We start from the raw sequence: 23,371 nt of genomic DNA on the forward strand, positions 1-23,371 counted from the left end.
ACTTTTTTGTTTACCTTGCGCGCAGAAAGACAAAAATTGAAATGGCAGTCCAATTACCAAGTAATTGTGGACCTTTATTATCTGCCGTTTTTTTAAATTGTCTTCCTGTAGTTTCCTCAGACTTGTAGCTTCAATTTACATCATTTTCACTTTTTCTGAATTTACGGAGGGAGAGCAAATTACCAGAAAGATTAAAAAAAAAGAAATGACTTCCTCGGTGACAAATTGGCTGAAGGAACGGAAGGTCTATTAAGTCTCGACATACACAATATATTATTTTTTTTGTGAAAGGAGGAAAAAATATACATAAAGTGAGTGAGGGTCCTTTTGACCTAATTAAATCTTTGCTGCGGGCAGAAATAAAAACACTTTTTGTCATTTTTTTCATTCTGCAACATCCAGAAATATGTACAAGCTAGCTGTCCCAGCGCACCAGAAAATTGCGCTGATAAACGACTTCCCATGATGCGTAGTACAAACTAATATATTCAAATGATGCAAAAAAAAAACTCCTGCAGGCGCCCGATAACTAATAAAATAATTGTATAAGATTGTATAAACTAGTGACCTAAGCCCGTTTAAAAATGGGCTCTAGGTCTGTCGCCATGCGCGTGCACCTGTCCGCTGCGCGCACCCGCTCGCTATGCGCACCCGACCGGCGCGCACGTGCACACGCTCGGCTGGATGGCCCACCTCCTGGCCCAACAGCTGTGTCAGTGCAGGACATGCGCAGCAGCTCAAAAGCACTGACACACGGACCTGGGACGCAGGGACACTTGTAGAATAACTGTATAAAAGCAGGGCAGCACAGTGTTGTAGTGGTTGGCAAGACAAGACAAATAACATTTATATCGCACTTTTCTCCTGGAGGACTCAAAGCGCCAGAGCTGCAGCCACTAGGACACGCTCTATAGGCATTAGCAGTGTTAGGGAGTCTTGCCTAAGGTCTGGCACTGAATAGGTGCTGGCTCACTGAACAGGCAGAGCCAAGATTAGAACCCAGGTCTCCTGCGTCATTACGCCATCCAGCACTGTTGCCTTGCAGCGCTGGGTCCCAGGTTTGAATCCCAGCCAGGGTACTATCTGCACAGAGTTTGTATATTCTCCCTGTGTCTGCATAGATTTCCTCCAGGAACACTGGTTTCCCCCCCACATTTAAAAAAAAATACAAATAAGTCAACTGGCTTCCCCCTATGTTGGCCATAGACTACACCACTGCTGCTTCGTCACTGTGCTGTAATTCCTGTAGGTCATAAAACAAATTTGACCTCCCACTACACAAACCACCTGCATGCCTGCTCTGGAGCACGGGTGCTGCTATGGTCCTTGTGGTCCCAAGCAGCACATCATTTGTGCCCCCAACTGTAATAAACCCCTACTCCTGTAATAATAGGTAGCCAAAGGCATTGCCCCCCCCCCCCCAAAAAAAAAAAAAAAAGAAATAGGTAGCCAAATTATCCCCCCAGTATAGATAGCCCCCCCCTAATATATGTAGTCAAAGGTGTGTCCCCCTCCTCCCCCCCCCTTATAGGGAATTGGTGTCAGTGTGGGTATGTAGCTTTCTGCTGCCTCCCTAAGTCTAACACTCACAGGGGACATTTATCAAGAGTGTCTGAGACAAAATATTAGTAGGTTTTTTAGAAATCCATGCAGAATTGTCTCAGACATCCTAAGACATCACTAAATAGTGCAGATTCCTTCTTAAACTGTTAAGAATTGGAGGAGCTAGGAAGGTCTCTCACAGAGCAGTGCGTGAGGGAAATTGATGTTGCTGAGGTAACCAACACATCTGCTGTCAGCAGGCTCTAAGTGAGGGGGGAGGAGCCCTTCACAAATCATGTCTAGCCTGCACTATTTGTAGAACTGCTATTGATCACTTCTTAATCAGCAGCAGTTTAGGCATGGATTTGCACTTTTCTTAACTGTAGTGCAGCTTTAGAAATCCACGCTAAACTGTCGGTATTATGTAGGATTTGGGAAGTTTCTTACTATCATGCAGAACAGTTCCTCTGCTGGTTAGAAAAGTTTTAGAAGAAAAAACTGTTGGTAAAGCTTTGATAAATCTGGCCCACAGACCCGCAGATCAGTTGCAATCCGGAGAGAGGAGAGCAGTGCACAGTGGCCACGTGGCACACTTCTAGAGCAAGAAATGAGCAATGACATCACTTCCACATCTGCACTGTGTCCCCTCTGTTCTGAGCTCTGTGTGTTAGTGATGGGGAGTAAGCAGTGGCCATACAAGTTACAAGCAGGGCAGCTCTGGCAGCATGGGAGGCCCCTGCCGTGGACGAGGCCCCAAGCTGCTGCTTGGTTTGCCTGGTCCTAGCTGCACCCCTGCTCTAGAGGGCGGTTGGGGGGGGGGGGGGGTAATGGTCTGTGTAGAAGGGAGGGATTGGTGGATCAGAGGTTTTGAGCTCCTATGACCTTGAACCCACCTATGGTTGCGTCTTTGATATATTGCTCAAGTGGGTCTGTGTTTGGAGACTCTGTAAAAAGTTTGCTATAGGACCCTATGACATACAACTATTCCTTTGTGTATAATAAGTTATGAATTAGGAAGATTTGAAGAACAGTAATGCTTAAAAACTGTATAAAGCAATATTTTACATGCTGTACTTCTGTCAAATGTACTTTCCCCGTTAATACAGTTTAAAGTTGCACAAAGACTTTGGAAGCATCCCACATATTTGTGTTGACAAAATCAATAAATGTTTGTAGTTGAAGGATGAAAAATACAAAAGAGAAAAGCAAAACAGTATAGATAAAACCAAGTACAACTCAACACATAAGTGTTGATAATGGCCTTGTTAGCTACGAGTGCCTACAACACTCGTGTGCTGCTGAATTGTACTTGTTTTGTTATTTTTCTCTTTTGTGTCTTATTTTATCCTTCCAATAAATAATGCATTTATTTATTTATTTATTTATTTATGTAAACAAAAGTGACAAAAAACAGAGGACACTTACGTCTCACAATCTTGTGTTTTAGGGTATTTAAATGTAGCGAATCAGATAATTTTGGCGCCAATGACGACTTATAATTTGGGGCGCCACCATAGGCCATAGTAGAAATTGCAACAATGCTGAGTATTATACTAGTTCAAAACTAATTTATGCAGCATAGAAATATAAACATTTGCATTAAATTAACATAATCTCAGAATTACTAGCATCTCATTCACCACCCAAAGTGACAGACCGCATAGTACAGCCTGAAAGACCCCCTTCTATTGCCAGCATGAAGGAGATGCAGGGTCTGCCCGTAAGCTGCACGCACAGGCCTTCCTCCTAGTAGGCCTCATTTGAATGAAAATCAGACTATCTATTGACATGTAACAAGTTTGATAGATCAAAGTGACCAACATACATAGATGATTTTTCTTTTTTTTACCTGTACTTACACTTTAACTAAAACTATACTTACACTGTAAAGCAACCATGAAGTCATAACAGAAAACAAAAAAAAAAAAGATGCTAACTGTGTTAGTGGTAAGTCTCTTGATAGTCCACTTTGTATGCCATAGCGTTTCGGTGCTGGGTCCTTCAGTGTCTTCAGAGTGTGAGCATAGCCGTACTGTGCATGCATGAGTACGACCGCGTAGGCCAAGTAGACCGAAGATGTTTTTGCACACGTTCCTTTGTTCTACTGAGCCTGTGTGAACTGTACTCGCGCATGCATAATACAGACACACCATAGATGGCCATACAAAAACTGAAGAAACCTGTTTGACTCACTGGGTGCTGGAACAGTACAGTGTGCAAAGATACAAGAAGCCTCTGGACTTCCAAAGGCTTCCTACTACCAAGGTAAGTAGCATATGCAACAACTTGAGACATGACATGCTGCAGCTCAACATAACAACACACTGGCTGGCTGAGAGTCTGTGACAAACAAACTGCTCACCCTCAGCCAGTTGGCCGTCCTCCATTCCTCTGCGATCAGGAGAGCATTGCTACTTCCTCCCTTCTGCTGTGCAAATCAAATGAAACACTGCTGCTCTCCTGCCTCCCCCTTCCTCACTCACTGTCAGACTCCTCACACAGCTCAACAAGCTGCTTTTCCCCAATAATGACCAACATTGCAAAGATTAAACATCTGATTCCCCCAGAGGATCTTCCAACCCTAGTCCACGCCTTCATCCCATCACGGCTGGGCTACTGCAATGCCCTTTATGCTGGCCTCCCCAAAAAGGACCTGCGTTGCCTGCAATTAGTGCAGAATGCTGCTGCCAGATTGCTAACAAACCAGCCTCGCCACAGTCACATTACACTGATCCTTTGCTCACTGCACTGGCTGCCAGTAGAATGGAGAATACTCTTCAAGATTGGACTGCTGACATTCAAATCCCTGCACAATCTGGGCCCTGGATACACGAAGGACTTGCTGAAGCTGCACCACACCTCTCACAACCTCAGATCAGCAAGTTCTATAAACTTGGTCACTCCCAGAGTGCACCTCAAAAAATCTGGAGACAGAGCCTTCTGTCATGCTGCCCCTTCTCTTTGGAACTCCCTGCCACACCCAGTAAAAACAGCACCATCCCTGGAGCTATTCAAATCCAGACTGAAAAGCCACCTGTTTAGCCTGGCATTTTCAGACTTATAAAATTCTTCCTCTGTACCACGATGGTCTGAGCCATGCTTATGCGCTTTGAGTCCCATGGGAGAAAAGTGCTTTACAAATGTTATTTGTTGTTGTTGTTGTTGTTGTTGTTCTTCACCTCGCTTCTCCTCCTGCTCTGACTGCATGCTGTTAGAGAACTACTAACCTGCCCATTCTCTGATACTCCAGATCAGGTTTTTGTGGCTACACATATGGGTGTAAAGATTCTGGTTGATTTATGAGCCTTGTAAGATGGACTCCCAGGCTGTGAGGGTCACCAAGAAGAGGCAAAGGGACATTAATGGGCTCCATCAAAGTTTTGCTAGGCGGCCCCATAATTAAACAAGAAAAACACCAAAATACGTGATTTAAAGGGAATCTGAAGTGAAAATAAACTTATTAGTAGCAAAGAAGAGAGTCTCATATTGTTTCCAGTACAGGAAGAGTGAAAGAAGTTCAGTTGTTGTCTATGCAAAACAGCTGCTTTGAGCCCTTCGACCCAACTTGGGTCAGAGATGATCCTGTTTTCTGAAGCACTTATACATCAAACAAACAGAGAGAGGCAGCTTCAGATGGTTTTACTGCAGGGGAGTTCAGAGGGTCATTAGCTCTGCTCTGTTTAATATGTCAAATTACAGAGTGTGGTTTGTAATTGCAAATATGACAGAATGATGCAATGTTACAAAAAAAAGGCTGAAAGAACCGAAAATAAAAATGAGATTATTTTCTTTGCTACTAATGTTCTATTCATTATCCGTACTACTCCTACGATCATTTAAAAACCCTCCTTCTGGTACAGTGTGAGAAACAAGCAGTTGCACAGACAAAAATATTGAATATTTTCCTCATTTGCAAAGCCGAAATGTTCTTTGTCCCCCCCGCAAGGTGGATTTAGTATAGCGTAAAATCAGGACAGCTTGGCAATTCTATTTTTGATGTCTGATCTCATTTAATCAGTCAGAAACCACTTGTAATCATATATAGGTAGAGACGTAAGTCCCATTTAATGGCTGATTAATGTTAAACAATCCGCAGCACAACGGGGGATGAATCGCGGTGGGTTTAGATAAGTCCCGAAGCCTCCGGGATGCACGCTGCAATAAAAGCGCATTGATTATGGATAAATTCTATCTAATTCCTAAGCAAATACATTTTACAGCGGCTGGAACACTCCCAATTAAGTATACGATTAGAGTCCGAAAAAAGAAAGAAAAAAACCTCCCAAGACCATTGCATATAAATGATATGTTCTCTCGGCCAAATAAGAGCCACAGCAAGTTTACGATACGCTGGCAATCACAGCGTTCGGTGGCTGCTCCCCCCGGGGGCCAAACTCTACACAGGAAATAATGGCACACAGAATGTTTCAGAGCTGTAGTTAAACGATCAATTGTTTTTAATTCTCCAGAAAACAAGCTCGCTTCTATTTCGATACGGAGAGTCAAATGCTGCGGTGGCAAATAGTCTATTCCACTCTAGGGCGAATTGTGCGCTATGGGTTTTTTTTCTTGCTTTGTGAAAGCGAGAGGGAATAAAACAGGAAAAACAAACACCCTATAGTACAGGGACAGAACACATGAAAAGACGTGTGCGGCGTATGTATGTGTACGCCGCCGGTGAGCTGGGCGCAGGGTGAAGCGAATGATGAGTCTCCCTGCTGCCGCTCAAATCCCCAGCGGTCTTAAAGAGGAACTGTCACGAAAATCTTAACATTTAAAACCCCTACAATTAAGAAGTACGTTTCTTCCTGAGTAAAATGAGCCATAAATTACTTCTCTTCTATGTTGCTGGCATTTACAGTAAGTAGTAGAAATCTGACATTACCGACAGGTTTTGGGCTAGTCCATCTCGCTATAGGGGATTCTCAGCATGACTTTTATCCTTTGTTTAAGGGCTCGTTTCCACTATTGCGTTGCGGAAACGCCTGGATTCCACCGCTGATGAAATCGCATGCGGATGCGATTCCCCATGCGTTTTTTGCCGCGCATTCGCATGCAAATTCGCATAGGTGAGGGTATATGCGATTTTAACCATGTCACTGCCTGTGTGAATTTACATTGGTAGCTATGCGAATTCGCATGCGAATTCGTGGCAAAAAACGCATGGGGAAATTGCATGCGATTTCCCTATTAAATACATTGCATGTGATTCGCATGCATTCCACTCGCAGGCAAATTCTGCGGCTCTTTTGTGCGTTTTTTCACCGCTGAAAAAAACGCACCTCAACAACGCACACAGTGGAAACAGGCCCATCCACTTGCATTACATGTGCGAATCCGCATGCGTTGGACGCATGCGGATTCGCGATAGTGGAAACGAGCCCTGAATCTTTTTCAGAGAATGCCTTTATAAAGATGCTGGCCAGCCTCTCCCTGCTCGCTGCACACTTTTTTGGCAGTTGGACGGAGCAATTTCCATTCATTCACTAAATGCATTTTGAAAATAAAGAAATCCCCATGAACCGCCCATGATGAGATGGGCTAGTCCAAAACCTGATGGTTCTGTCAGATTTCTATTACCTGCTGTAAGTGACAGCAACATAGGAGAACAGTAATTTGTGGCTCATTTTACTCTGGGAGAAACGTACTTCTTAAATTATATATGTTTACATATATTTTAAATTTTAAGATTTTTACAACCGAGGTCCTTTAAATACTTTACCCCCTCCAAGTTGCCGCAACTCGGAGAGAGATATAATTTGGGGGCCGGAACTTGTCACAGCTCAAATTACCCTTACGCACCCTGCACAGTATAACATTACAGCTATGGTGCACCTAGTTTTGGTGCTAAGTCCCGTGGCGTGAAACCACCTGCTTTGTGTGTGCGCTCCTCTGCTTAAAGTGTGCCCGAGGCCACATGTGACATGATGAGATAAACATGTGTATGTACAGCACACATTTTAATAACCAGATGTTTTATTTTGCTGCCTGAAAGGGTTCATTTTTAGGCATGGAAGTGACAGCTTCTGTCTTGTCCGGTGCCTTGTGGGGAAAATAGTAATCATCACGGATAAGCAAAGCACAGCCATACACGTTTTCTTGGCAGAGTACAACTTCTGAGAGCAGAGGAAGACAGGAAAAGATCAACAGTTCATATGTTTTCACTCAGGGACACTTAATAGGCTGTCACAGCAGAGACAAAAAAACTTTCAATCTGCAGTACTTTATAAAATAAAACCATGAAATATCTAAACAAAAAAGACATTTTTAGGAGTAGGAGGATTAATACAATTGTTTATCTCATCAGTTTATTATCCCCTCAGGTTCACTTAGGGCTCATTTCCACTATTGCGGTGCAGAATCGCCTGGATTCCACCGCTGTTGAAATTGCATGAAATAGCATGCGGATGCAAATATTTGCGCGTTTTTTGCCGCGAATTCGCATGCGAATTCGCATAGGTGAGGGTATATGCGAATTTAACCATGTCACTGCCTGTTTGAAATTCGCATGAAAATTCGCATACCATAGCCGCATGCAAATTTCCTATTAAATACATTAGCGGCGATTCGCATGCATTGCACTCGCAGGCGAATTCGTTGGCTCTTTTGTGCGTTTTTTTACCGCTGTAAAAAACGCACCTCAACAACGCTACAGTGGAAACAGGCCCATCCACTTGCATTACATGTGCGAATCCGCATGCGTTGGACGCATGCGGATTCACGATAGTGGAAACGAGCCCTTAGAAGGAATCACAAGAGGGAAATAATCTAAAGATATAAACATTTGGATCTGTCCTCCTCCTACTAAAAAAAATACTTTTCTTAGATATCCCACAGTTTTGGTTAATATTTAAATCTACATTTTTAGGTTTTTACTGTTTCATTGTCTCTGCTCAATGACACATGCATTAAAGTATGCCAGAGCTACAATCTATGAAGTATTGATCCTTTTTATCTCTTTCCTGCTCTCAGAATCCATTTACTGCCAGGAAAGTTTTTTAAGGCTGTAACTCCTTATCAGTGAGGGTTATGCTATAGGCTGACCCAGTTGAGACCCAGTCAGAAACTGTCACTTGCATAGCTCCCAACTTTCTCTTTTTCAGAGGGACAGTCCCTCTTTGGGCACCAAATCCCTCTGTCCTTTCTTCCTTCCTCGTGTGTCCCTCTTTCAGGACTGATGTACAGATTTATGTAAATACAGTATGTGTTTTTCTGCTGAAATGTTTTTTGACTCTAAACTTTATTCCCATTCTTTAAATTGATATATTTCTTATTTGCAAATGTTAACATGAAGGAAAATGAACCAGGATAGAGAGGACCAGTGTGGTTTGAATTCCCAAACATATATACATACATATTTTTGTTATGAAATCTTTATGATGTATATGAATATAGGTGTGACTAGGGGTGTGACGGGGGTGTGGCTTAAGTGTCCCTCTTTCTTATCTCAAAAGTTGGGAGGTAATGCCTGTTGTTTAACTCTTTCAGGCAGAGAAAGAAAAAAGGAACTCAGCATAACCCTAACCCCTCCTGGTGGTGTCTAACCCTAAGACTCCCCTGGTGGTGCCTAACCCTAAGACTCCCCTGGTGGTGCCTAACCCTAAGACTCCCTTGGTGGTGCCTAACCCTAAGACTCCCCTGGTGGTGCCTAACCCCAAGACTCCCCTGGTGGTGCCTAACCCTAAGACCCTCCTGGTGGTGCCTAACCCTAAAACTTGCCTGGTGGTTGCCTAACCCTAAGACCCCCCCAGGTGGTGCCTAACCCTAAGACTCCCCTGGTGGTGCCTAACCCTAAGACCCCCCCAGGTGGTGCCTAACCCTAAGACTCCCCTGGTGGTGCCTAACGATATGTCCTCCTGGTGGTGCCTAACCCTAAACCCCCCTAGTGGTGCCTAACCCTAAGACCACCCCCCCCCCAGCTTGTGATGTCTAATCCTAACCCGCCCATGCACCCCCAAATCAAAAAACTTGGCTATGAAAGGGTGCCCTTTCGTAGCAGAATCGAAAACCTTGTAGCTGAATAAAAAATATGGGCTATAAAGGGGCACCCTTTTGTAGCAGAATCAAAAACCTTGTAGCCGAAAACATTGTAGCCAAATTAAAAATATGGGCTACAAAGAGGTACTCTACTGTAGCCGAAAAAAATATGGGCTACAAAGGGTTTCCCTACTGTAGCCGAAAGTAGCCAAACAAAATATGTGCTACCATGGGGGCGCCCGCTTGTAGCCTATATCAAAACTCGGGCGCCCTTTCCACCACCTTGTAGCAAATATTTGCAGAAATTACATTGATGTCTATGGAGACGCCTTTTTCAACGAATCCCAGTCCATATGTTCATGGGGGATTCTCTGGGTTTTCTTTGTTTTCAACAGCATTTCCTGAACAGCAGTTGCAAAGTCTAACTGCGAAAATAGTAATCTTACTATTTTGGCAGTTAAACTGCCTACTTTTTTCACGATAGTGGTCCTTTAAAGAGAACCTGAACTGAAAAAAAAAAGTCAAAATAACCATACACAGGTCATACGTCCCTCCTGTGTAGTCTGCTACTCAGTTTCTTTCTCCTTTCCTGCGTCCCATTTGTCCACTGTGATAAATGAAATTCTTTGTCCTCCATTTTAAAAATGGCCATTACCCCATAACAGCTTCCTGGTCAGCACACTGTAAAACTGTAATATCGCCCACTTGAGCCATAGGGAAACATGGACATTACCTTGCACATTCAGTTGTAACTGACAGCGGCTGATATATAACTGACAGCAACTGGTGTATTTCAGTTCTGACAAAATATTGTCAGAACTGGAAGTATGTAATATTCATTTGCAGCTACGTCATGTGTTTATTTTAAATCCTTTTACTCAGTTCAGGTTCCCTTTAAGGCCCACCCACACTGGGGATTGCAAATTGCTAGCAAAATCGTTAGCGTTTTACGACAGGGATTTTTTTTCGTGACTAACTAAAAAAAAAATATATTTTACTTTTTCGTGATTTTTGATCGATCACATTTTGAGGGGAGTTTTTTTAACATTTCAGTCGTGATTGCTGAAAAATCGCGAAAAAGCATTGCACCGTGCTTGCCACCTATTGCTGGCGATCACAGCAGTAAGATCACTGCCATATATCTTTTTAACAACACTAGCGCTTGTTCAGCGATTCGGCAATTGGCGGTAAAATTCAGCGATTCGGCAATTGGCGGTAAACGCCCGCTAATCGCCCCAGTGTGGATGGACCCTTACAATATATTTGGAGGTGAAGATATTTTGTGTGTACTGCATTGTATCTGTGTGCCAATCATCCATTGTCTCCTGTGCTTATAAAACAAACAGGATGCATTGCTTGCTTCCTAATCTTCCTGCAATGATTACAGTTTAGCAGAAATGTGAAATAGACGGAAGTGTTACAAGCAGAGCATGCTATTTTGGCAGCAGAGTGGAGGAGAGGGTTTAAATTAGGTAAGCCATTCTCTGCCCCCCTCAGGCTCCGATATTAGCACATATAGCCATCTGCTCACTAGAACGTGCTACTCTCATCCAAAGCCACTGCAGATCTAATGCTGGCAATGCAGAGGCTGTTTCTGGTGTGTTGTTTCTCTATACATTTACTCATTCATACATCTTGGTTACAGTTACCATTATAGAGATAATGAGACATGTGTCACTAGGGCCAGTTTAAGGGGCCCCGGGGCCCTGAGGCAAACTGAGCCTGGGGTCCCCCTGCCCGAACTCCCACCAATCTCTCCCTTCCCCGCACCAATTACCGCACCGCACTGCTCCCTGGGGCCCTTGTGTGAAAAGCAGCAGCAGTATTTACTCACCTGCCCCAGTGGGCAGCGGCTGCACAGTCTGGGCACTCTTGCCACGCTGTCTTCCTCAGGGCCGGCGCTACCATTAAGGCAAAGGAGGCAGCTGCCCCAGGGCCCCAGAGCTTGTAGGGGCCCCCAGTGGCTACAAGAGGAAAAAAATTTTTGCAAATCGGCCTTATAGTTTTTGAGAAAATCGATTTTAAAGTTTCAAAGGAAAAAAACAAAACATTTAAAAACCTGTCGACTTTAATGGTTAATAGCAAATCCACCTTAAATGCTAGAAACCCTAAATTTGCAGGATGTGTTAAGGAGATCATTAGGAATAAGAGGAAAAAACAATTTTTCAAAAAGACCTTATAGTTTTTGAGAAAATTGATTTTAAAGTTTAGAAGGAAAAAAGTATAGTTTTAAATGCGGTAAATGTCACTTTTAGTAGCAAACCTAACGGTAGTGTAATTTTACATGCATCAAACGAAAGCGCAGTAAATTTTCCAGGGGGTCTATACGCAGCCGCAGCGCTTTGGCCAGGGATCGCTATACAGCCGCAACATGGCTGTATGAAGATCCCTGGCATTTTTTCCTATTTTCCCAAATGTTTTTTATGTTTAGAGTGTGGGAATTTAAAAAAAAATTATGTGGGGTCCCCCATCCTGAAACTTTTTAACCCCTTGTCCCCCATGCAGGCTGGGATAGCCAGAATGTGGAGCTCTGACCGATTGGGACTTCACACCCTGACTATACCAGCTGCAAAAAAGGTCCCCTAATGCCGATTTTTGTTCCGGGGTATATGTTGGGGGGCCCCCCACGTTTATTTTGCCCTGGGGCCCCATTGTTGCTTCAACCGGCCCTGGTCTTCCTCCTTCTCTATGATTCGGTTTACACATAACACGAGCCGGGTCATAGAGAAGGAGGAGGACAGCATGGCTAGAGTGCCCGGACTGTGCAGCCACCACTCGCCGGGACTGGTGAGTAATTACTGCGGCTGTATTACACACAAGGGCCCTGGGGAGCAGTGCAAGCAATGGGAGCGCAGCCTTCGGTAGGGTCGGTAGTGTGGGGCCCCTGCAGAGGTCAGGGGCCCTGGGGCAATTGCCTCCTTTGCCTCTACGGCAGCGCTGGCTCTGTGTGTCACTGACACTTGCTCAGCAATTGGCCACAGTAGTTTTTTATGTATGAGCTTTGCTATGGATGTAAAAAGAACAGGACTGCTTGTTAAACAAAACTGCCCTGTAACTTTTCTTTACTTTAACTATGCCATGTTCTACATACCTAAATATAAGTATGTATTGGTAGCAGTGGCATAGCTAAGGAGCTATGGGTCCCGGTGCAAGTTTCCCATTGGGCCCCGCAAGCACTCTATACATAACATTTGATATAGCGCACCAAAACCTACTAAAGAAAACCACAGTGTCAGAGGTCACAGTGTCAGAACAGTTTGTTAATGACTATTACTATTTAAAGCATCTGTAGAAGTGATTATTACCAGCACAGGACTAATACTGCTAATTGTGTGCTTGAGGGAGGGCCCTTCAGAGCCCCTTTGGCTTAAGGGCCCTGGTGCAGTTGCGACCTCCACACCCCCTATTGCTACACTATTGATTGGTAGTGTACTGGTAATGCTGTTATCTTTGGTGTGGGATTTGATCCTTTGATCAGGGTTCAAATCCTGCCAAAATAGTAAGATACCAGCCAGCCTCCCTGGCCCTATTTTGTCAGTTTTAGACTTAGCAACTGCTGTTCTGGAAATGCCTATGAAAATTAAAAAAAAACTGAGAATCCCCCATGAGGAGATGGACTAGTTCAAAAGCTGTTTATTATGTCAGATTTTAACTGCTTACTTTTTTCGCTGGAGTGGCCCTTTAAGGAAAATTCACAGAGAAGCATATGACCAAATTGATCATGTGTTTAATTTGGAATTCTCTAAATGGTTAGTCATAATTATGTGATCATGTCTCTCAGTTCTTGTGACAAGCCAGTCAGAGGCTTTACAGTCAATCACATGATCAAATTGGTCACATGCTTTTCTGTGAATTATTTTTAAGGAAAATGTATGTAGTTGGGATGGTTTGGAAATTCCAAATACCAAAATGCTGATTCTGGGAATTTGCATGGAAATCCAAAGTTTCAATAGCCATTCCCGATTTCTATGGAAAGGGTTTTTTTTTTTTCGTTTTGTTTTGTCCCTTTTGTTAATAAAGTTATGTAATTTTTTTTTTTAAAAGTTGTTTTGTGGAATCTGTTATATTTTGTGGGTGTTTGCTATTATGTAGACATCCTTAATACACTACCAATTTCTCTGATTGGCCAAATACTTCAGAGTTGAAAGCATTGGACCGATCACAGGCTGCAGAATTTTTCCGCATTCCCCGGTAAACTACCACATTTTCTGATTGGTCCAATACTGCCAAATGTTTCCGAGTCCTGTGATTGCCCACAAATTTTCAATTTTAGGCCAATCACAGAACTCAAAATTCAGAAATACTTGGTAGTATTGGACCAATCAGAGAATGCAGTAGTTTACCCCAAAAATCAAAATACCATGGAAATTTTAGACCAATCACAAAACTCGATACTACCAAGTTTTACAGAGTCTTCTGATAAGTTTAACATTTCCGCAGTATTTGGATTTCCACAGAAAAATTCAGCAGCCTGTGATTGGTACAATGCTTTCGAGCTCTGTAATTGGGGTAAAATTTCTGAGTTCCTGTAATGTGATATTTCCACAGAATTTCAATTTTCATGACCGATTTCCAATTTCTGTTGCAAAAGCCCATTTCCGATCAGTAAATCGGTATTCTGCATAAATGTTCTGACCATCCCTAGTAGTGACCGCCCGTAATTTCTACTTTCTATAAAGCTTTGTTAAAGTGGAATTATAACCATGGATTGAACGTCATCCCAATCAGTAGCTGATACCTACCTTTCCAATGACAAATCTTTGCCTTTCCTTGTAATGTATTGCTTTATTTTTTCCCCTTTTCACTAAAGTTCCTCTTCAAGTCAACCAAACTTCACCATCATTCACAATTCTGAAGGAGATTTTCCGTAGGATCATTTGATCATCTCTAGAGATGAATAGAAATGACTCCCCTCATGAAGAGTCCAAATTAGAGAAACCTTGAAGCTACAGTTTGTTCTAACGTTTTGAAAACTTTAGTCACCAGCTTTATGTTCGAAACTGGATAATCACAGCCTGAGTGCGTCTGTTCCCATCCGTCAGCACCCACCTCACCCTTTTTTTTCTTCTTGAAAATAATTTGTGTTTAATTACATGCAAATGCAAAATATGCTTCTGAAATCTGTATTTTCACGGAGATGAAGACTGTGTGATTGCCTATTCAAGCGATAGGATTTGCATACCGCAGAGAATAATGCACTTGAATCCAAGGTCGTGCAATAAACAGGAGGCCCTTTTTTTGGTCCTGTTATTTGTGTAATAACCGCTTTATGGCTGAATGGAAAATCTGATCTAAACTTGATTACCTCCTGGGTTCAAAAGTTAACTGATGCTAAGAAGCAGTCTTGGATTTACCAGCCCGGCTGGCTCCTCGATTCCTCTCCTTTCGCAGCCTTTTGTCAACACACCAAATTAAATTTACGCTCGGCTATGATAGAACATCCGCCTCATCTATTACAGGCCGAGGCGTGAAGAACGTAACCTCGCTTGATAATTTGCCCACATCAATTAAATATTTATGGCCTGCAGTATGTTTTAAATGGCTCTGCTTCCTTTTTATTATTGTCTACAATTTGTCCCCGAGGCCGAAATCCTCGCTACATACATGTTATTGCGGCCATATTTTATGCAATTTTGGTTGCGGTGACAAGCACAGCATTAGTGTTCCTTGTAGATCTTTATTTTTTCTTCTTATTTTGTTTATTTATCCTTATTAATTTTCTGTTTTACTTCTAGTGTTACCGTAATCTGTGTTATTATATCGTTTGTTTATCTCCTATAATTATATAGTGCTGGCATGCTTAACCGCATTGTACAACATCACACAAACACACACTCCGGCCTAGTTCACAATACAAATCGCAAGTGCTAAGCACTTTTGGGAGATATTTTGTTTAGCGATTCCTGGTATTTTTTGAGCGATCTGCATTCTTTTGCAAGCGATCTTGTATGGGTTTTTGTTTTGCGATTTTGTGTGTGCAGACAAACAGGTAGTGCACTCTTTGACCTAGAACTTGCCTGAAAAACGTTCACAAAATAGCTGTTCAAAGCGCTTTTAGGCCTCTTGCATACTACATGCAATTCTGATTTTTTTATACGTCCGATTTTGGATTCCGATTAAAAATCTTAGCAGCATGCAGTACGGTTTTTTATTGGAATCCAAAATCGGATCAGATAAAAAATCGCATGTAGTGTGCAAGAGGCTTCAAAGTGATCTTTGACTTTTCCTATACCATGCATTGAAGTACAATTATCACCCATAAAATGGTGCAAGACCGGCAATATGGCTTTCCTGGTGACCTGGGGGCTTCACCTTCAATGTAGCTTCCCTGGTGGTCTAGAGTGGGCCAAACATAATGAAAAAGGGGGTAAACCACTTAAAGGCCAGATTGGCTCGCAGGCAGAAGTTTGGTGCTCTGAAACCGAGATACATAGCTCAGACACTATCTTCTGGTGATCTGAGGAAGCGGGTAGGTCCCGTGAAACGCTTTGTCTTTTTATTAGTGTGTCTAACAATTAAAATCTTTACCTCTGATCAGCAGGTAAATACTGTTCCTATTACTTGCCTCCACTCAGTACATATTTTATCACAATTGGGGCACCTCTTCCTATCCTACATAATACAAATACAAAGTGGGAAGACCACTTACAGGCCAAATTTGATGGCTTTGCAGACCAAATTTGGCCAGCGGACAGGAGTTTGACATGTGTGTGGTAGGGCAAATCAAGGGGCTAACACACTGCTTTCCTAATTCCAATCATTCTGGGTTTTGTGGGGCTGGAACATAAAATGACTCCCTACATCTAGATCTCAAGTTTTGGATACTGAGAGCAGGGGTGTAACTACATGAGAGTAGCCCCTGTAACTGCAGAGGGGCCCAGAGGTGTGTGTGTGTGTGTGTGGGGGGGGGGGGATACTAACCTTCCTGCCCTCTGATACTCCGGATCAGGTGTTTTCATGGCTACACATGTTATGGGTGTGATGATGGCCACATTTGTTTTATGACCCTTGTAAGATGGGCTCCTAGTCTATGAAAGTCACCAAGGGGAGGCAAGTAATGATGATCGTCATCAGCTAATTACGATTACGCAAAATTACACATTTTTGCAATTACGCCTATACATAATTACAAATTGTTAATTCAATTGACTTTGTATAATGAAATTAATTTATGCCTAATTTACACGTAATTCCGTACCGACTTTGGCGGTGAATAGCAAAGCCCCCATAGATGCTATTGCTACTAAAATTGTTACATATGTTATGGAGAATAGTGGATAACAGTCAAAAAAAGAATTTTTCAAAAAGTCCTTGTAGGTTTTTGAGAAAGTCGATTTTATAAAATGCAAATAAAACTGTTTTTTTAAACTTAGAAACATTTTAAAAAACATTTTTACTATTATTATATTATATTATTATATTACTATATTATTATATTACTGTCTATTCTCTCGATTTTGATTTTATTTGAGTAATTTTGGTAGCAATAGCATGTGAGGGGGCTTTGATATTCATTGCCAAAGTCAGCACAAAATTATGTGCAAATTCCATGTAAATTAAATGCGTAATTATGAATGCTTACAATTAATTACAATATTAATTATGCTTCCCCCCCCCCCCCCCCCTGAAATTTTGCATTACGATTACGATGCGTAATTGCGAATTACGATGAGTAATTATGCATAAGCTTAATGTCTGCTCATCACTAGATGAAGTAAGGTTTGTGAACATTAAAGGGGCCCCATTAAAGTTTTGCAGGGGAGCCCCATGATAGTGATGGTCAAGTACTGTATATACTTGAGTATAAGTCTAGAAATTTAGGTCTGATTCACTTCATAAAAGTCTAGGGGTCGACTTATACACGAGTCACCGGCAACACTCAGCACACTGAGTAATGTGCATACTAATAGACATTCCTATTTGCAGCAATTTACCCACTGGTAAGTGATACTTTGAGGAAAGGAAATGCTAAGGAAATACAGGTGAGAAAGTCCTGGCCACAACAATTAACAAGGAAAGGGGCAGGAGGGAAATACTGGGCTGCAGGAAAGGGAGTGAATAATTGCAGCATTTGGGGGCCAGGAGGAGGTATTCGCTGCACTTACGGGAACGGAGGGGTTAATAGCTGCAATACTGTTTGCAGTGTAGTCATTAACCCCTCCTGGGCCCCACGTGCAGCCATTTACTTTGCTGGGTAGACTTATACTCGAATCAATAAAAAAATCCAGCTTAGGAGGGTTGAATATTGGAGTCAACCTATACACAAGGTCGACTTGTATTCGAGTATATAGATGCAAATAACTGAGTTGATGCAAATTTATGCAGCTTGAAAATGAACCAATCAAATTTTACCTCAGCAGGATTTGATTGGTTCATTTTCAAGCTGCATACATTTGCATACACATTTGCATCAACTTGAAGTCATTTGCATCTACTTCACCATCACTACCCTATGATAAGTAGTTACGCCCCTGATTGACAGTAATCTTTAGTTAACGTATTGCTCTCATTACTAGGAACAGCTTCAGATCTTGCTGCCATACAGGAGGGTCTACCTAGCAATGATATTCAAGGTAATATAGTTTAGCTGAGAGCAAAGCGATGATTTACTCACAAAAGACATGATGGCAATATTTCCACTCGCAGTTTTTTTCCCATCTGAGTTGCCTTCGAGGTTCGCGGCCAGTAGTTAAGTAAGCAGATGAATGGTTCCCAATATCTGCAGCAGAGACATTTTACTGTTGGCTTTCTTCTCAGCGGTGACTGATTAACTGCTAAAGGTGTATGTTTTCTGTCCGCAGGTGACAACGCTTGCCGTCTAAACAATGGAGGCTGCGGAATGCTCTGTCTCGCCATTCCTGGAGGGAGAGTTTGTGGTTGTGCTGATAACCAGCATCTGGATGACAATAATTCAACTTGTGTGTGTAAGGCTTCCTCAAACACTTCTCTGTTATCTTTTGTTGGCTGAAAAACAGAAATAGAATCTAGCATCTCATCTACCTGAACATAGGTGGTGGAAAGAGGTCCTAAAGCAGAGTTCCCCGATCCTGTCCTCAAGGCCCAAGAACAGTGCAAGTTTTGCAGAAAACCACAAATCTTCACAGGTGAGGTAATTAGTGTCTCAGCAGAGCTGATTAACTACCTGTGTGGATTTCCTCAACACATGCACTGTTGGTGGGCCCTGAGGACAGGATTGGGGAACACTGTCTTAAAGGACAACTGAAGAGAGAGGTATGTGGAGGCTGCCATATTCATTTCCTTTTAAACAATACCAGTTGCCTAGCAGCCCTGCTGGTCTATTTGGCTGCAGCATGTCTGAATAACACCAGAAGCAAACATGCAGCTAATCTTGTCAGATCTGACAATAATGACACCTTATATGCTGCATGCTTGTTCAACGTCTATAGCTTAAAGTATTCGAGGAAGAGGATATGTATGACAGCCAGGCAATGTGCATAGTTGTTGAAATAAATATGGCAGCCCACATATCCCTCTCATGTTAGTTGTCCTTTCAAGCTAATGGGAAGTGAAAAAAACAGATACTTACCTAAGGCAGGGAAGGCTCTGGGTCCTGTAGTGCCTTCCCTCTCCACTCCCAGGCCCCGCATTCCAGTGATGTCACCCCATTTGAATCCAACACCCTGGGAGGCTCCGGAAGTCTTCAGGAGCTTGAGTGCTTTCAAAGCTGGATGGCTCTATACTGCGCATGCGTGAGCACGTAAGAGAGGGCACTCACACAGGGGCAGCACGGAACCGCCCATCTTCTTCAGGAGCACTCAGGCTCCTCAAGAGAGAGCAGAGAGCAGTATTCAACCAATCACTGCTACCGGTGGTGACATCACTGCAACGCTGGGACCGGGAGAGGAACGGGAAGGCTGTATAGGACCCAGAGCCTTCCCTCTCCTTAGGTAAGTATCTGTTTGTTAGTTTTTTTTTTTTTTTCACTTTCCTTTAGCTTTAAAGGACAACTAACATGAGAGGGATATGTGGGCTGCCATATTTTTTTCCCCTTTAAGCAATGCATATTGCCTGGCTGTCCTGCTGATCATCGGCCTCTAATAGTTTTAGCCATAGACCCTGAATAAGCATGTACATGATCAGGTGTTTAAATTAAAGGCTACCTGTAACCACCAGGGGAGGAAAAAGTTACTTACTCACCTAAGAAGAGGGAAGGCTCTGGATCCCTTAGAGCCTTCCCAGTCCTTTCTGCATTCCTTTGTTTCACCACTAGGCCCACCATTCCAACATACGACTTTAATGTTGAAGAAGCCTTCAGGTCTTCTCAGAAGGCAGTGGAAGAAGTCTGGTCTCCAAGCAATTCGAAAGAGAAGCGGCTCCATAGTGGGTGAGTGCAGACTCCCGAGGAGACCCCAAGACGCAACCAGAGGAAAATTTGAACGGGGGCCAGTGGCAGCAGAGAGGGTACAGCTTGCGGCCTGACAGCCGTTTCATGGAACTTTCTACTTCGTCAGAGGGGATAGTGCTGTTTCACTTGCTAGCTATTTACAGCTGAAATCACTAGTAAACTGCTCCAGTGTAAATGAGGTTCAATGGATACACAATCTTCCCTCTTAGGTGAGTATGTAACTTTTTTTTATCCCCTGGTGATTAAATGGCCTCCATATATTTTTCAGGTAATTTGTTCTTTAAAGAAGTGTACATGCTTCAGGTTTCCCTTGCCAGTTGGTGGTGTTTCTGGTTTTCTTAGGACTGGACTTCTGTAAAGGCCATGCTGCCCCAGGCCTAGGGTGGCTACTACCCAAGGGGGGCAACTAAATATGGCTGTCTTTCTTTCCCCCCTTTTTGACTTCTTCAGACCACCTGTGACTTCTGTTCGGCTTTGCAACTCCTTCTGGCCCCTGTGCTTTTTTGTCCCCCTGTGCCTCTTTCTGTCCCCTTGTGCTGCCCCTTCCCCCTGTGAATCTTTCTGTCCCCCTTCGTGCCTCCTTCTGTCCCCCTTTTTTGCCTCCTTCTGTCCCCCTTTGTGTCTCCTTCTGTCCCCTTTGTGCCGCCTTCTGTCCCCCTTTGTGCCTCCTTCTGTCCCCTTTGTGCCTCCTTCTATTCCCTTTGTGCCTCCTTCTGTCAATGTTGTGCCTCCTTCTGTCCCCTTTGTGCCTTATGTCCCTTTGTGCCTCCTTATTTCCCCTTTGTGCCTCCTGCTGTCCCCTTTGTGCCTCCTTCTGTCCCCTTTGTGCCTCCTTCTGTCCCCTTTGTGCCTCCTTATGTTCCTTTGTGCCTCCTTCGGTCCGCCTTTGTGCCTCCTTGTGTCTCCCTTTGTGCCTCCCTCTTTCCCTTTGGGCCTCTATCTGTCCCTGTCCCTCTCATGCGCTCCCCCAGCCCAGTGTGTAACTGTAGAGTATAGCTAAGCAAAAGCTTTTCCCTCACCTTTCCGCTTGAGTCCAGAGCTGTGCCACCATTCTATCTGTATCCTGCTCCCTCTAGCACTGGCAGCTCACTCTCCTCATGTAGCGTGTAACCACACTGCATGCCATAGGAAATGCTGGGTATTAGTGGTGAGTGGACAAAGCAGAGGCACAGCATTGGATTCCAGCACAACTTCTACTGCACTATACTCTGCAATTACACACTGGGCTGGGGAGAGCAGGAAGAGGGTGTAAAATGAAATGTGACAGGATCGGCAGGTTGTTTGTATCTCAGGGACTCCCTGCATTATGCATCTACCCTATGTTTTGTTTTGTTTTTGATGGGGGGACAGGATTTTTTGCCTGGGGTGACAAAAAGGCTAGAAACGGCCCTGGTTGTGGACTTTGCGTATTTATGCTTAAAAATGTATGAAGGTTTTCATGTATCTATGCAAAGAAAAATAAGGTAATTTCAACCCAATGCCCTCTTGTGTTCTAGAATCTAGACTCTTAACACATTGTACGCTTGGGAAGGGTTCAGGGGCTACTGGTACTTGTCATTGTTAAACTATCACAGTAAGTCTGGGGTTCAAAATAACAATGTAAATGAGCCAGAATATGCATTTTTAGTTATTAAAAAGCATAAAGGGGTTTTGAAAAGCATTCATACACAAATACTACTGACTATTCCTATCAAATATATAAGTGGCAAGGGGTACTTATGATGATGTTGTTGCCATTTTTTACCCTTTAGCAGCCAATTTATTTAGAGGCTCTCAAGTACTCCAGGCCAATTTATTTTTGCACATTATTTTATTTCTTATTTGTTACATTTCCCTGCATCTAACTAGTACTGTTGTAATGTGTATTTATGGCAACTTGTCACTAGGGGGCAGTGTGAGACCTTAACAGAGGACTTCTGCTTTCATTTTCTATATTTCTGCTAGTAGAGAGAGATCAAAACATTCCCAGAATTTACAGCACAACGAGTTCTGCTGACAGAGGATAAAAGCAGCGCACTTATCTCAAATTAGTTAAATGATCTATTGAAGTTGCTAAGGTGTGTTAAAAAATACATCTTTTTTTAAAAAATGGCATCTGCTACAATAACGTTTAAAAACTGAGTTCTGGTAGACGTTTCATAGAGATTGGTTTCTTCTCATAGAAGTTTGAGTACCTGTCTCCTTCTCTTTCTCTTGTAGTTAATGTTGATGAGTTGCTGCCCAAGTTGTGCAGTTTGGAGGAGTTTCAGTGTAAGAACCAGCACTGCATACAGGAGGGCTGGAAGTGTGATGGGGAGGACGACTGCCTGGACGGAAGCGATGAAGACATTGAAGCTTGCCGTATGTATTTGTCATTTACAACCTGTTTATTTTTAGATGCATCCAGACGGCGTGTTACCGCTCTCTGCACCGCCGGGTGCTCAGGGCTTCAAAGTCGTGTAATTGTCAGCGCAAAGTATTAACAACTAATATAATTGCCTAATTATCTAAGAACCTTTCAGGGACACCAATTTACAGGCCAGGAAAAAAGATGTGCTTTTAATACGGACGTTTTTTGAGAAGAACCATGAATTTTACTCTCTTAAGATCAGGCTTAAAGGAACATCATAAAAAAAAAAAAAATACATTCACATAAAGGGCTTGATTCGCAAAGTGGTGCTAACTGTTAGTACGCTTGTGAAAAGCCCCTTATCACACCTAAAAATCCTTTGTGAACGCTAATTAGCACTCACGCGCACGCAAAGGCCAGTGCGTGCGAAACGTCACATCGGGTGCGATGAAAACGCCACACCCGATGCACCTATAATGGCGCATTAGATGCGCCCTAAACGGCGCCATTATAGACGCATCGGGTGCACCGTTTTTGTCGCACCCAATGCAACGTTTCGCGCGCGTGCAAAGTTTTGCGCATGGTACTTTGCACGCGATCTGATTCAGCTTGGTGCGTGCTAACTACTTAGCACCTAGTTAGCACGCCCAAAGCCTTTAGGCGTGTTAACTAGGTTAGCACTGGTTAGTGAATGAGGCCCAAAATGTTGATTTCTCCCAGTGTAAGATGCACTTTTATTTTTTTCCTATGTTGCTGTCAGTTACAGTAGCAAAAACCTGATAGATCTAACTGGTTTTGGACTAGACCATGTCTTGATGGGGGATTTTTCATTGTTACCTTTATTCTGTACACTAGTTTGGCTTTTGGATTGAGCAACTGCAGTTTGGTAGGCACTTTTTGCTAATATAAAGATTACTGAGCATGCCACATGAAGAGTTGGACTAGTCCATAGCATGACAGATTTTCCCTACCTACTGTAAGTGATGGTACATAGGGAAAAAAATAAAATAAAATGCATTTTACTCTGGGAGAAATCTACATTTTATATGTATGTATTTTAAACTCTAAAATATTTCAACATAGTTGTCTTTTAAAGCCCATCTAAAGGTAAATATGAAAAATCTATGTATGCCCACATAGTGATCTGGATGAATTAA

At 42.9% G+C, this 23,371-nt stretch overlaps 1 protein-coding gene across 6 annotated transcripts in view; it reads left to right on the plus strand.

Annotated features, from left to right (window-relative positions):
• LRP1B (LDL receptor related protein 1B) overlaps positions 1–23,371 on the plus strand; it is a 2,031,260-nt gene that overhangs the window by 1,091,030 nt on the left and 916,859 nt on the right. For all 6 annotated transcript variants that reach the window (XM_068245873.1, XM_068245875.1, XM_068245874.1 and 3 more), the window contains exons 15-16: positions 18,321–18,443; positions 22,085–22,225. In XM_068245873.1, coding sequence (XP_068101974.1) covers positions 18,321–18,443; positions 22,085–22,225 — 264 coding nt within the window. The remainder of the gene's footprint in view (positions 1–18,320; positions 18,444–22,084; positions 22,226–23,371) is intronic.

Source organism: Hyperolius riggenbachi, chromosome 7 (genome assembly GCF_040937935.1).
Source record: "Hyperolius riggenbachi isolate aHypRig1 chromosome 7, aHypRig1.pri, whole genome shotgun sequence".
Lineage (NCBI taxonomy): Eukaryota > Metazoa > Chordata > Amphibia > Anura > Hyperoliidae > Hyperolius > Hyperolius riggenbachi.